Source organism: Gobius niger (genome assembly GCF_951799975.1).
Source record: "Gobius niger genome assembly, chromosome: 16".
Lineage (NCBI taxonomy): Eukaryota > Metazoa > Chordata > Actinopteri > Gobiiformes > Gobiidae > Gobius > Gobius niger.
The window spans coordinates 25,273,450-25,288,221 of record NC_136867.1 but is presented as its reverse complement, the minus strand read 5'-3'; the positions used below and the strand labels follow the sequence as shown (position 1 = coordinate 25,288,221).

Here is a 14,772-nt window from a genome sequence, read left to right as displayed (position 1 = left end):
TGACTTAAAATAAGGCAAAAACCCTTGAAATGAAAATAAAGCAGTACTAGGTAAATCCTTTTCATACCCTTTCCCCTCTGGCAGTTATACAAGTGTTAATGGGATGACTGGTGGGGTCTTTCATCTCCCCCCGGTGTCTCTGGCCGGAAAACTACCATTGCAGCTTTCTCTGCACCGGGGTAGGTGCAATACACACTAATACAGGGCTAGGCAAGTTTTCTTGTCGGAGGGACGACTTTCTTTATTGTAAATAGACCGAGGGCGGAAGCCGCTGATTATTAGCCCAAAGTAAAGCACAACACTGGAAAAATGACCATCTTAAATGAAATAAATGACTTAAAATTTCTTAAATAAAAGTTCTTCTATGTTGAATTTGAGTCGGTTTAAACGAACTTCAAATCAGACAATTGCTTTTCACTTGAAATGACACAAAATTATCTGAATTGAGAGAATAACTACAACTAGAGGCTTTATCTCGTCTAAGACCAGACCAAATCTACTCAATCCTTAAGAAATTACATACATCTACTTGAATTAAGAGATTAAATATAATTTAGATTTAATCTTATAATTCAAGTAGATTTATGTAATTTCTTACTTAAAACGACTATTCTTTTTGCATTGCACTTCCTTCAAATGCCAGTGTTGTACATAATACTGTATATGACCTAATTGGGTGTATTTCTACCTTTTTTTCCTCCCATTTAACAAGATTTAACATCTTGAGAGCCAGAGGTTCTGTGCTGAAGGGCCGGATTTGGCCCTCGGGCCTGACGTTGCCTACCCCTGCACTAATAGAATCACGAAAAAGAAGCTAACAGGCTAACGGGCAAAGCTAACTGTGGGCTAGCTCCACTTTAACAGTATTTACAGCCAAGTTTGAGTGAAAACAATTATCTCCATTGTGTAATTGGATGTAAAATATCCCTCTCTCCCTTTGTCTTTTCTGTCAGGTTAGTATTTACTCTCACGGACAATTAATGAGTAAAAAACAGCAACATGCTACGACACCTACAGTGATGCTTATGGCCTCTAGGGGCACGAGTTACTTAGTACTGCTTTAAAGGCAAGAAAAATCACTCTTGTTCCATACCTACCTCTAAACCTACTTAAATTTAACATAATTTCCTATAATTCAAGCACTTTTAGGTCATTTTTCCAGTGTATAGGTTTTCAATTTGAACAAATCTCTGAAAAAAGAAAATATTATTGAGCACAACCCTGGAAAGTTTAGAGTCTGTAAAGTGGATGTTGTTGTATTACAGTGTCATCTCGGTCGTTACTTACACTACGTGGATACCAAACATGTCTATATTTGTGAATGAATGAACTGCCTGATAAACTATGGTTAAACGTCATCATAAAGCATCATGAAGGGTGAGTTTGGTCTATTTTCAGTCCGATCTGTCACTCACACTTAGTCGGCCGCTCCAGTTTCCGCCTGCCCCGTTTCTTCCTCGGGAGTGTCGTCCCGTCGTCCCCTCTCTCCACCTCCGGCTTCTCGTCCCGGGGCGACCCACACCCGTTCTCCAGGGAGGGCGGGCCGAGGCGCCGCTGCTCCGCCCCGCACACGGCCGCCTCTCTGGGGTAGCCGTTGTGCCCGGGCCCCCTCTCCGCCCGCCGCTCTCCGGGGTACCCGTTCTCCACGCGCTCCTGTTTGGGGAAGCAGCTCGGGGGAGGTCCGTGGCGCAGCAGGCCCCGGTCCCCGTTGTGGAGGTGGGGCATGGAGCTCCGGCCGATCCCCGCGTAGCCCATGGAGAGGGCGTCTTTGAACAAGCGGCAGTTGTCCACCTGCACAGGGAGGAGGGGGTCAGTATATGGCCACAGTGAGAACGGAGAGCAACGTATGGTAGACTATGACTATAATCACAATGGTTTACACTTGTACTGCACTTTACAAGCCTGACAAACAATACACTGAACAATGACAACAATAATACTCCAAACTTTGGGCAACTATGTGTGAAAATGTGGAATGGATTAAGTGGACTCTGTGTATGAATCGAGCTGGATGATTGAGATGAATCAACCTTCCGCTGCAAGATGAATTCCCATGAGATTTGTGATTTTACAACCGACAAACATTTATTTTGAATTCTCCAATGTTTGGCTCAAATATCCTGGTGTTTCTGACCAATCATGTGGCAGTATAGCCAAGAGTAGGCGGGTTTTACATCGGCAACAACAACAAGCACATTTAACTTTACTTTTATATCACAGCGATAGAAAAACATGAAACTTACAAACACTAGTAAAACTTTTAAAAGCTATATACTTCATAGCTCTAATGATTTAATGTTTAGCTTTGGTTTGAGACTTTTGCGATTGATTCAAGATTCTCTGGATCCAATCAGCAGCAAATACTTCCCAAAAAGTATTTGCTGCTGATCCCAAACGATTTAAACCAGAGCCATTCAAGATTGCCAGAGCTGTCAATCTGGCTTTTGACAGGTCAATGTCTAACCTTGCCTGCAAGCTGAATTCTCCCAGTATTTTTGTTCTCACAAACATGAGAATCCATCTTGAACCGCTCCGTTCTTCACCGTTCAGGACCAAACCAAAAGTGGTTTAGGCCAAACACATACTAATGAAAGAAACATGAGGTTTGCTGCTACATACTCACAAACACACATAACACTAACTATTTAATGTTTTTAATCCAATCAGCAGCAAATGCTGATCCAAAAGTACATCCTCTCCCTGAACGAATCAAGCCGGAGCGATCCCAGATCGATTTCAGTGCTAATGTTGTTGCCTGTAGTCTGTAATATCTATTTGGCTCTTGCCAGGTTAGAATTGGATGATTCTCTAAACATCGGGCAAATGTGTGTAAAACATGTCCAGTGGAATCAATCTAGTGAACTCTGTTAAAAATGTCGAGCTTCTCCTTCAGAGGGGCTACACTGTGGAACTCTCTCCCCATGACTCTGAAACGCTAACATCTTTACCAGAGGCTCAAACAGTGGCTCAAATCGGCCCAAAGGTGTTCACATGTGTAAAATGTGCCTTATCTAGTTTAATAATCTGTTTTATTCAACCTTGTTTAATAATGTGTTTTACCTTTGAAACCTAAAAGCCCCTTATGGACAGTTGTTGAAAATTAACACATGTGCTACACTATAACACTTTAAACACCGCATCTGGTTCGTCCTATGTAATAGGACATATTAAATAAATAAATAAATGAAAATGAAATGTTGTCAACTTTGTAAAAAAAAAAAAAAGGTTCTGTGAACATTTCGTCCTCTTGTATATGTATTTTGCCCTATTAATTCATGATTATAAACGACACAAAGCTACAGAAGGTCCTCTCCTCAGCCACAGCTTCAGCCAGTATTTACTGTTGTTGTGTCCATTAGCAAAGGGCATAGACAGTTTACAGGGGCTTCATATGTTCATCCCAAACACAAAAATGATAATGATCTCTGCCATTTCTCTGGCGTCTTGCAACATTATTGCAAAGAAAAAAGAGACAGAATTCCACACCCATCTCCGACGCAGGATGTGTGTACAGGACATTTCCGACATAATTGCAGCCTTTGTGCCTTATCTTTCATCTCTACATTGCAGTCGATCAAAATCTGTGCCACTGGAGCAGCTGTTTCCAGGGGTTCACCGGGTCCAAAGAGAGTTTCCTGCCGCCGCGGTTACAGCAGCGCTCAAGAATGATGGGAATCTTGGCATTTTGACAACACATACATGTTTCCCCTCGACGTCCAGTGGCCAGTGAAACGCCCCTCGCAGGCATCTCCACTCTCCGCCGGACCACGAAGGATCACAATGAGAGACTCGAAACCTGCGCAGCAAAGCGGCGTCTGGGCCCAAAATAACCCGAAAACCAGACGACGGTTGCGTTAGTGGGGCAGAAAGTGGGGCAGGTCTGCGGGGATGAACCCCATTGTCTCTCAGGGGCGACACCGAAAGCAGAAATTTCAATCAGTGGAGTTAAGGCTTATCAAGGTTACATTATATGACGATTATAATGTGGTAACTATTGATATGAATTAGTGCATAGAAGCTGTACTACAAATACTGTACTTGTGACAAACCGCTGCGACAAAGCCACAGAAGGAAGAAACACGCTCCTATTGTTGGACTAACCACAGAATTCTCTCACAAGTAACTTTAAATAGTTTTCCCTCACATATTTAGCTCAGCAGATCGCCGACTCTAAACATCGACCACAGTGGTGTAGCGTTACGATCAACACAGCATTTCAAAACAAGCCAATCTTTAACAGTGTGTCACAAACTAATTAACTGTCACCAAATCCACAACTAAATGATCCTGAACGTCTACCATTAGATTTGCCTCATGGTTGACAACGAAAATGAATCGTTTCGCCTGATGTGACCGTACCAAAAGACTTGAATATGGGCATGTTTGTTAGTCTTTCTGATCTAGAAACAGTAACTCTCCTGTTTAGAATAAATATAAGGTGGAGTGGTTTTTTCTAGCGCGCTGACTCATAGACTGTGAAATTAAGAATGGACAGAGGGAGCGAGGCTTCCCCCATAGGCTAATAGGCTGAAGCTCATTCATGCTAGCAGTTTGACTAGGATTTTGGAGCCGGGTCCATTATATAGAACAGTAAAAAACGTTCTGACGATCTCTGCTGTTTCACAAAGGCCGCGTGTCGTGTTTTAAAGGAACAGGCCACTGTTTTTCTAAATTGAGATATGTTCTTAGCATTAGCCTCTCCTAGCATATTCCTATAGCTCCAAACAGGGGTGAAGTTGGAAGCTACCACGCTCTTCCGCGTGCACAAAGACCAGACAGGTACGTATCAACTCGTCTAAGCTCAGGTAAGAACATATGGAAAAATGGCGGCCTGTTCCTTTAAGAGGACACGCTGGAGTTTTCCTTCACACTTTCCTCCGGTCTGCTCCTGTGCCTTTCTCTCACTCTGCTCTGAGCGGACCATTTAACTCCGCCCCTTTCCCTCGAGTCTCCATGGAGACGGTTGTCAATCACAGCAGAGGCATGAAGATGATAAAACAGAAACACTTTTGAAAAAAGAGGTTTTACTTTTAAGAGCAGACGAGGAATATCTAAAACAGAAATGACTGAATGAATAAATGAATGATGAATAAATTAATAAATGTTTATTTGGACCATAAACAAAATATAAATAAACTCATATGAACTCAAAATACAACCTGCCATGATTGAGGCAGTTGTAAGCTCAATGTCAAATGTGCAGCTCAATACATTTACGTCTTAGGACAAACTATTTTGTTTTACCTTTTGCACATTTTACATTATGCTGTCCGAAAAGGAATAGGGGGAAGTAAACACTTATTTAGTCCCACCCCTTTTAAGTACTGTTGGTATCTTGTTCTATTTACTTTTTAGGCTTCCTTAAAACAATAATTTGAGCACTGTGATCTAAATCCAAGTTGTTGGATACAGAATACCTACCAAACAACATCTGGTTTACAACAGCTGAACATGAAAAGTCATATATTTTCTTCAGATACATACCTAGAGAATATCCATTCTTTGTATTGATATTTAAACTGTCTGATATTTGGACATCGTTTGAGGTCTACATGTAGTTTATTCCATAATAACGGGTTGTTTTCTTAATGGGCCTAATTGTAGCAACATTCTGAAATATGAATGAGCAGGACTCTGAGCAGTTTTCTTCATATCAGGAGACTTTTTAAAGTTTATTTCAAGATATCAAGATTTTATTTTTTGCACATATCGCTCAGCCCTAGTTCAGACAAACAAGTGAAGGTAATAAAGACAAACCTGTGTTTGATAATGACTTAAAGTTTCAATGGAAAGCCAGGAACCTCCGGAGCCAGTTGGCATTTCCTCATGGTTACAGGAAGTAGTCGGCCACAAAAAATCCATTCTTAATTTTACAGTCTAAATGTTTGTAGCCAAATTCAATTGGTTTGGCTGTTTGGGATGGTTTGGTCTCGGGTTGTGTGCCAGTTAATTGTTTTCTGTCATTCTCCTTATTGTACAATCTTACAGACGATCACTTTAAACTGAACTTAAAACATGTGACAATTCAGTTTTTGTCATGATATCTCTAACGTTTTTCCATTTTAGCCTAATTTTTGTCCTAATTTACTACAATCAAGACTAGTTTTGACACAATTTTCTGATTTCACAATTCATTCATGATAAGTTTGATATTAGAAAGGGTTTTTGTCAGTGATCCATACTACAGAAGCGTTTATTGTCCTGTGCGTGTGCATTAAATCGTACGAACGTTTAAAGCACAAACACTCAGCTTCACCACAGCCCAGAGACCTATAAAGTCAGTGTTTTGGACGATGTCTACAAATTACATAAATGAGGCAGAAACCACAGCCGTTTACAAACAGCACAGAGGAAACGCTACAGTGTCGTAAAACGGTAACGACCGCGGCGTTTCCTTCAGCCCACAAGCACATGACTTCGCTCGCAACAATTAGCCGCCCTGTTAACGTGAGGGAAAAAAGCCGAGTGATTAATAAAACTCTGGACTTGATATTCAAAGGAAATGCAGTGCGAGAGGTCCACAACTAGCAAATAAGCAAGAATGAAAGAGTCCCAGGTTCAACTCCAGAGCCGGGAGGGTTTCTCTGCAGGGTGTGAGTGTATGGGCTGCATTCGGCTGGTTCGGTTTCTCCTACCACGGAAAACATGTACAATAGGGTCAGCGCTCAGGCCAGTGAATGAATGTCGGATGCAGCTTGTTTACATGAGTCTCTTGTGTTCATTAACATGCACTGTCCCCAACATACACAAACAAAGATCCACAGTTACATTGATTTTTCACCAAGATATTGTATTGATGACGGGAGAGTGTGACCATAGACACAATTTTGAGAAAAATCTAAACTTTCTCTAATTATTCAAAAACTACTTTAAGAAACACTGAAATATGAATATAGTTTTCTACTTAAAAAAAGATACAAAGACATGGAGAGGAGCAAAGTGGTTCATTAGCCCATAAATACATAAAGAACAGAGAATGCTAACTTACTAATGCTAACGGCTAGCTAGGAGTAGCTACAACTGCCGTTTTTTCACTTCTACCGAACAATGTGCTGTGAGAAAATCTCCTTATGGGCCCGAATTACACTTGACTCTATTTATGTGTGATAAATAAGTTCATATTCCACCAGAAAATGGCTGAAAATTGTGTTTCTCTGAAGATTCTATTTTCCCCCTCGGCGAGGCCACGCCCCCTTCTATGGCGAGATGCCGTCTGTATCTATTGTGTAAAGCCTTCTCCAGCACATCCCAGAGATTCTCAATGGGGTTCAGATCTGGACTCTGCGGAGGCCAATCCATCTCATGCTCCCTGAACCACTCTTTCACAATGTGTATCTTGGAATAATGGGTATATTATAGATGTGCCATCAGGGAAGAAGAAATCTATTGATGGAATAACTGTGTAATTTAACCAGAGGTGGGTAGAGTAAAGTATTTACTCAAGTAAGATTAACGTTAAGTACTTAAATGTTACTGTATTGAGTTGCCTTGTGTACAAAATGCACGGTATAAATAAAGTTGCCTTGAGTACTGTGAGTAACTGAGCAAAAAAGGTGGTGAAAAATGGTGAAACAAAACATAAACTCATGTGGAAATTGAAACTTCATAATAATTTTACTCAAGCTGAAGTAAAAAGTTTGATAAAACTCTAAGAAGTACAATTTCTCCTTCTTTCTTCTGCACATAATGCATTTATTAAGATATGCAAAGATTCCATCATGTGGAGGAATAAAACAGGAAATATCGATATTAAAAACACATTTTGTTAAAACGCTCAACTTTTGACCGTAAAAAACTGCAGCTGAAAGTGTTTTAGCCTCTTCACCCCCACCTACACAAGCACATTTTCTCCACGTATTATCCAAATCTAAAAGCTTCCTGAAAAAAGCGTCAAAATAGCGATGAAAACAAAACGTAAACGAGGAAAATGCAACCAAAACATAACGTAAAAGGCCGACCGATATGGGTTTTTCTTAGATCGATGCTCGGCCTACATTTTTGACCGATATTTCCAATTGTCTGGTCATCCTGTAAAAACATCAATACTTCACCACTCACTAGGTGATCCGACCCTAGTTTCTGTCCAATCTTTGATTTCAAGGTCAAGGTCAAGGTCAAGGTCAAATTTATTTATAGAGCACATTTACAAACAGCAGCCACTGCCCCAAAGTGCTGTACAGATACATGAAATAAAACATCAACATTTAATACAAATAGAATAATAAAATCAACATGAGAAAAATGCTCAGCTCAGCTCGTGCCGAAGGCCAGTGCAAAAAAGTGAGTCTTCAGCGAGCGCTTGAAACTCTCCAAAGATGTTACAGTTCTAATGTGTAAAGGGAGAGAATTCCACAATTTAGGATTTGTCTCAGCGATTGAATCCTGGTGCAGCACGTCCATATTGACTTGTGTTTAACAAACTTGAAGCTAACCAACTTTCATTGCGATGTTTCTCACCTCCCTTGAGGCCGAGGAAGTTGTTGGAGGACACGTTTTAAAGCAGTACTAAGTAACTCTTTCCCCTAGAGGCCATAAGCGCAACTGCAGGTGTCGCAGCAAGTTGTGATTTTATAACTTATTAATTGTCCGTGAGAGTAAATACTACGCTGACAGAAAAGACAAAGGGAGAGAGGGATATTGTACATCCAATTACACAATGGAGATAATTTTTTTAACTCAAACTTGTCTGTAAATACTGTTTAAGTGGCGCTAGCCCACAGTTAGCTTTGCCCTTTAGCTTGTTAGATTCTTCTTTGTGATTCTATTAGTGTGTATTGGTGTCAAGTTGCAAGTGTGGTTTTCTGGCCAGAGACACCAAGGGGAGATGAAAGACCCTCCAATCATCCCATAAACACTTGTACTACCCCCAGAGGGACTACGGAAATGATTTATTAAGGTAAACAAGTTACTTAGTGCTGCTTTAAAGCACTGACTTTGCTCTTTCCAATGCAAAAAAACAGGAAGTGTCTATCATTTTCAGTCATGAAAATATCGGCTTTTGTCAGCACAAGATCATCCGGTAGCCGTTATTGCAAAATCCCCAAATATCGGCACGATATATCGGCTGGCCGATATATTGTTGGACCTCTACTGAATGTGACAAACAAAGCGTCAAAAAAGCAACGATATTGTCACAAAAGCACAGCAAAAAGACCCCAAAAAACGTGACTAAAAAGCAACGACGACTTTCAAATGAAGTGTTACACTGGCCATATGTTGCAAGAATCTATTAGATTTGGGTAAAACTGAACTGGAGAAAGTGCGCTCTGTTATCAGATAAAACCATACATTTTCAATCTTTGACAAACTATTCCAGTAATCGTGCACGCAAATTGAGCGTTAAAATAATCCCATTCAGTCCAGTGGATTGATTTTAAATGACTCGTACCAAGCAACAGAGATTCCTAATCCCAGTGGGACTTTCCGGTTTAAATAAAGGTAAAGGATAATGTAACACAAACATAAAAATCTCAAACATGTCTGTTCAGGTCGATACAGCAGCTCTAAGTAACTGAGGCGAGAAACACGGGTTACAACGTTAACCTACGCAGTAAATATTTAACAGAGAAAAGCCGACAGTTTCACTCATGGCTCCTGACACAGTGACCCGGCTCTGACCCCGCAGAGTTCATAGTTCACCGCGGTGCAAGGTCAGACGGGGTTAAGTTAAACCACAGAGACGCTTCTGATAAAGGAAGAAGCTCAAACTGGTCCAGCAGGAAAACAAGTCAAACCGTCTTGCGAAACGAAACGGCAAAATTATCTCCACATCTACAACTGCCATCAAAACACAAGCCCTCACAAACCCATAATGTCACATGATAAAGAGCAGTGTGGCCTGGCAGAATATAGAGCAGTGTGTTTTGGCTCCATTACCTCAGAGCGAGAGGTAAACCCACAGCTGAAACAACAAGCCCTCTGTCCTACACTACACGGCACCTATGGCCTGGGAAACACTAAACCTTTCTTTCCTCACTCGCTGTTATGCAAATGATGAACATCTTAAAACACAAAGGCGGCAAACAGCGACCAGTGTGGAGGAGATCTGAAAATGTCAACGTATAAAAAGACCAAGCGCGTGCTGCTGGTACTCACGGGGAAATGCTTGCGTTTTCGCCCGGGTTTGCCCACTTTACACGAGGCGCTGCTTCTGCTCTGCTCGTTCACGCGCTCCAGGTCGAGGATCGTGCTCTCACCCTGCGGACAGACGAGGAACATTAGAAAATGGTAAGACATATATCGAGGAAAAAGTCAAGAGTGAACAAAGAACAAATCCCAGTAAAATGGCTGATCAGATATTGTTTGAGCTTCCAACGAACAGGGAAATAACACGCTGGAGACACAGGATTAGGCTTTAAATCATTGCATCCGTTTTCCCGCACTCACAAACACACGATCGTTCAAACACTGCAGCCCAGCGACAGTGTGCACTTGTCGAAGACGGATTGGAGCCACTGAACTCTGTAGACAAATGCTCAGACCACGGAGCCACTATTGGCCCTTTTGCAAAATGAGGAAATACACCATTCAAATCTTATACAGTTTATAGGTCTCTTTTAGAGCTAAGATCTACTTGGAAAGACTATACCTATTGTTTTTTGTCATTTTGGTATTAGGACTGCTCGATTATTGAAAAAATAATAATCACAATTATTTTAGTCATAATTGAAATAACGATTGTGTTGCCTTGAAAAAAAAGTCGATCTTTACTTTATTTATTAATCAAAAAACAATGCTGAATACTTTCTGTTTTCTGTCATAAAATGATTTCAAGTATGCCTTAAAAGGAGAGGTCTCTGTTTCACACCTGCCCCCTGCTGGCCAGCCATCACACCTGCGCAAGCAAACTGAGCCTGGTGACATCATCACACAGCGCCGTTTGTTTTTTTGTCAGGCAAAAGCATGAGCCATGGCCAATGGCCGCTGGCTGCCCTGCTTTTTGACCACAAACGTGGGGGCCGCCATTGCTCCGCCGTTGCTGCAGTACCTCCATATCGCCGCTAGGCCCCCATTGAAAAGCATTGGACTTTAGACACGTTAAAAACTACTTTAAAGCCTGGTTTCAATTGTTTCAACACTAGACTAGGCTAGATCTTCCTCCTGAGATAACGCTGGGTTAATAACAATATATGAAACCAGGCTGGTTTTCGTAATATGATTTTTTGAAATCTCGTATTTAACGAGGCTCGGACTGTTAGCATTGGAGCAGCGCGAGCTACACGTCACGCAAGGGCCGAGTCTACGGTGAAAATCCCGCCCGTATGTCCTTTTTAGGAACATGCTTCGTCAGAGCTGGGGAGGGGGAGCCTGTAAATCCGCCATGAATTGCCCCACGGCCGTGGTCATTCTGGTAAACGGGGAGGAGTGAGCATAAGACGTCCATTATTTTCTACAGTCTATGGCCATGGCACGTGAAATGCGAAAAGGAAAATAATCCCAGTGGCCTGAAATAATGTAAATCTGATCGCATCAGATGGACACGCGGGAGGGCATCCTTAAAGGGACTAGATGCAAGTTGGTCATTTTATGCTCACTACTGCCACCTCAGGTCATACGTGTAACTGCACCTCCTATATTAAGCTCGTCCATGACGGCACTTCGGACCCGAAGTAACAACTTTCTGAGTGACAGTGCAGGATTTTAGAGGCAGTTGTGGTGAACAGGTCTGGGCTCATTCTACACATTAGGACATGGCTGGAACATGTAGCATTTTTAAACTCTGTATAGTCCCTTTAATAATCGTTTTTTCTATAATAAGTTAAAAGGATGACCATCCTCATCATCAACCAAACATTTACTAAAGCTACTACTATTTTTTTTGGAATGCATTGTGCTGAAGTGCTGTGTAGTCTGTCTAGTCAAGACTATTGTCTACTGTGTTGTATTGTTTGTACTGTTGCAATTGTTACATATTGTTTGTTTGTCTTTGTCTTTTTGAAAAAATAGTTTTAATTGTTTAGTGGAATAATCGAAATCGAAAGCCGTATTTGATATATTGTAATTTGAGACCAAAAAAACACACTGTGCAGCCGTCCCTGTGAAGAATTGAGAAGCTACCAATATATTAAGAAAATTAGGAACTCGTTTGGGCACAACAAGTATTTTCATTTTCCATTTTCATTTCCTTCTTTCATTGCATGTAATAAAAAAAAAAGAATCAGAGCCTTTAAAGCCAGACTATTTCACTGGAGGTATCAACCATCATGCCACAAATGTGTGTGTGTTTCTTTATTAACTACTTACTACTTCTAAAGAACAGAATCAGCTCATAGGAAAATTACCTTTTATCAGTAGAATAGGTCTGTATAGGGCATCAGGTTTATAGTCTGGCTGCATCGTCATGCCATAGTTCAAATGTCCCTTTTCTGTGAGCTCACCAGGGCCTGGAATGGCATCTTACTCAATATTAGGATCACACAATCACGATGGATTTTATTCTGCCTTCATGAGCGAGACAAGACGACATCATTGAACCACCTCATCCAATGAGAGGAAATCATTCTGTGACCTTTGTTTTCCTTAAGAGAAGTCTGCAAGAACAGCTGAAACCATATAGAGTATTGTATATTAAAATACTGCAAATGGAGATCTGTCTTTTGTTACATGTTAGCGTACTTTTAGAAATAAAATCCTAACAGTCTTGGCAAAACAAGCAAAGGTGGCTTCCAAGGACTGAGTGAAGGTTTGATAAGGAACTGAACTACAAACGCCTCATACGGAACATCGTAAAACACAGCCGTCTCCCTGACAGTATCAATAGTTCTGACGTTCTCCGGACTCTCCTCCTCCTCCTCCCCCTTTCCTCCGTCCACAAAAGCCCCCGTTCCCCCTCCACCTTTTCCGTCTTTGATTAATAAAACGCGCTCCCTCCCGCCTCGCGCACAAAGCGGCGCAGTGCCCCTGGGGAGGAGCGGAGAAAACATGATCCTTAATGTAGATGCTCGCGTCTGAATGGGACCACCAGCTCCATAGCTCCCCATGCAAATGAGACAGGCCTGACAGCTGCACAGGGAGCGGGGCGGCCATGTTGAATTCCACCGCTGTAGCAGAGAGAGATTCCCTCAACCTGTTTGTGGGGAGGCTTTGTGTATTTTAAGCTGAAGGTCAGTGCAGTAATGCAGTATATCAGAGGGTCAAACGAGTCCACTACGGGGACAGAAGAGAGAGAGAGAACCCGGACGTTTGGGAAACCACTTTGTACCATAGCTTAGTAACAAAATAATGAGAGTGTTGGATCTTTCCTATTTGAAAATGACGGCTTTATGACCTCAAAGCTAAAAACAATTATGTTAATGACACAGCTTGTGCTATAGCTGAATGCTAATAAAATGCTAACACTATATGAACATTTCTTCTTCTTAATGGGGGATAAGTCTGTGTTAGTGACTCTTTCTGGAGCTAAACCAGTGCAGTATCTTCAAAATCAAAGCAAAATGGGTTTCAATGCGCAGCGGAGGAATATATTTAAACACTATATCGAGGCTAAAGTACCAGTCTCAGATTGAAGAAAAAATCCCTGGAGAAACCTTAAATGCAGCCATGTGGACTATAGGGGAAAAAACCATCTTATCTTAGAGAAAATGGCTTGAAATGTGCTTGAAATAAGACTTTTAATGCTGATTTTGAGTAGGTTTGGACTCGTCTTGAAATAAGATTGCCAATGGAACAAGCATTAATTTGCTCAAAGGGACTATACAGAGTTAAAAAATGTTAAAATGTAATATTCTCCTCCCCCTACATGTTCCAGCCATGTCCTGATGTGTAGAATGAGCTCAGATCTACCACAACTGCCTCTAAAATCCTGCACTGTCACTCACAAAGTTGTTACTTCTGGTTCAAAGTGCCGTCATGCACGAGCTTAATATAGACACCGCAGTTACGTATATGACCCGAGGTGGCAGTAGTGAGATTAAAAATGACCAATTTGCATCTTGTCTCTTCAAAATAAGGCCAAAAAAAAACTTGAAATGAGACAAAAAAGTAAAAGACAAGAAAAATATGTCTCGAGTCCTTGGTGTGGGACCGGGGACGGTGTGTGAGGGGTGGAAGCTCAGGTGGGGCAGGGAAGGGACACCCTTGACGCCTCATCCCAAATATGATGAAAAAAAAAATTGTCTCTATTCTGGAGCGCTATCCAATGCCTGAGCTTGACAATACTTCAAACCAAGATTACAGTTCTAAATCTAAATAACTGATCTAATAAAGCCTTGATATTCCCCTGTGCAGAGTATATTTCACCAGCCTCTCTCCCTCTCTGCGCAGACCCATCCATCTCTGTATGTAAATGCTCCACTTCACGTGGGACACTAATGGATGATAGATTTATTCATTTTTCCTCAACGCCGCGCCGCCCGACCTTTCAGATCCACCCGGGTTAATGAATGCTTTCCTCCCTGTAAATTACCCAGACGCACACGTGAAAGGCTGCACCGACGACCATCTCTGAATATACTTATCCCGTAACGCACACTTATCACAAATGAATCACAATCATACGTTGGATGGTTGCAATTAACAAATCACAAAGGCTGCAATTATTCATAAGGACTTCCTGTCTCAGTTGGGGATGATCAGCTACAAAAACGGCAAATCCTGAAGTTCAAACCTCTACAAACGTCTAAAATCCATGGCAGAGTTGCAGTAAACCAAGTCAGGACCGAAACAAGGTTAAAATGAAACTTTTAAGCTGCCGTGTGTTTTTGTTAAAGGCCTCCTCTGGCAACATGGATACTGCATCGCCTTCTATTTTGTGAAGTTAAAACAAGACGACCC

General features: G+C 41.5%; 1 protein-coding gene across 2 annotated transcripts in view; it reads right to left on the bottom strand.

Annotated features, from left to right (window-relative positions):
• Window positions 1-14,772, bottom strand: part of dnmt3ab (DNA (cytosine-5-)-methyltransferase 3 alpha b) — an 85,601-nt gene that overhangs the window by 42,416 nt on the left and 28,413 nt on the right. For both annotated transcript variants that reach the window (XM_079573405.1, XM_079573404.1), the window contains exons 3-4: window positions 10,096-10,197; window positions 1,416-1,791 (exon numbers count right to left, since the gene is read on the bottom strand). In XM_079573405.1, coding sequence (XP_079429531.1) covers window positions 1,416-1,791; window positions 10,096-10,197 — 478 coding nt within the window. The remainder of the gene's footprint in view (window positions 1-1,415; window positions 1,792-10,095; window positions 10,198-14,772) is intronic.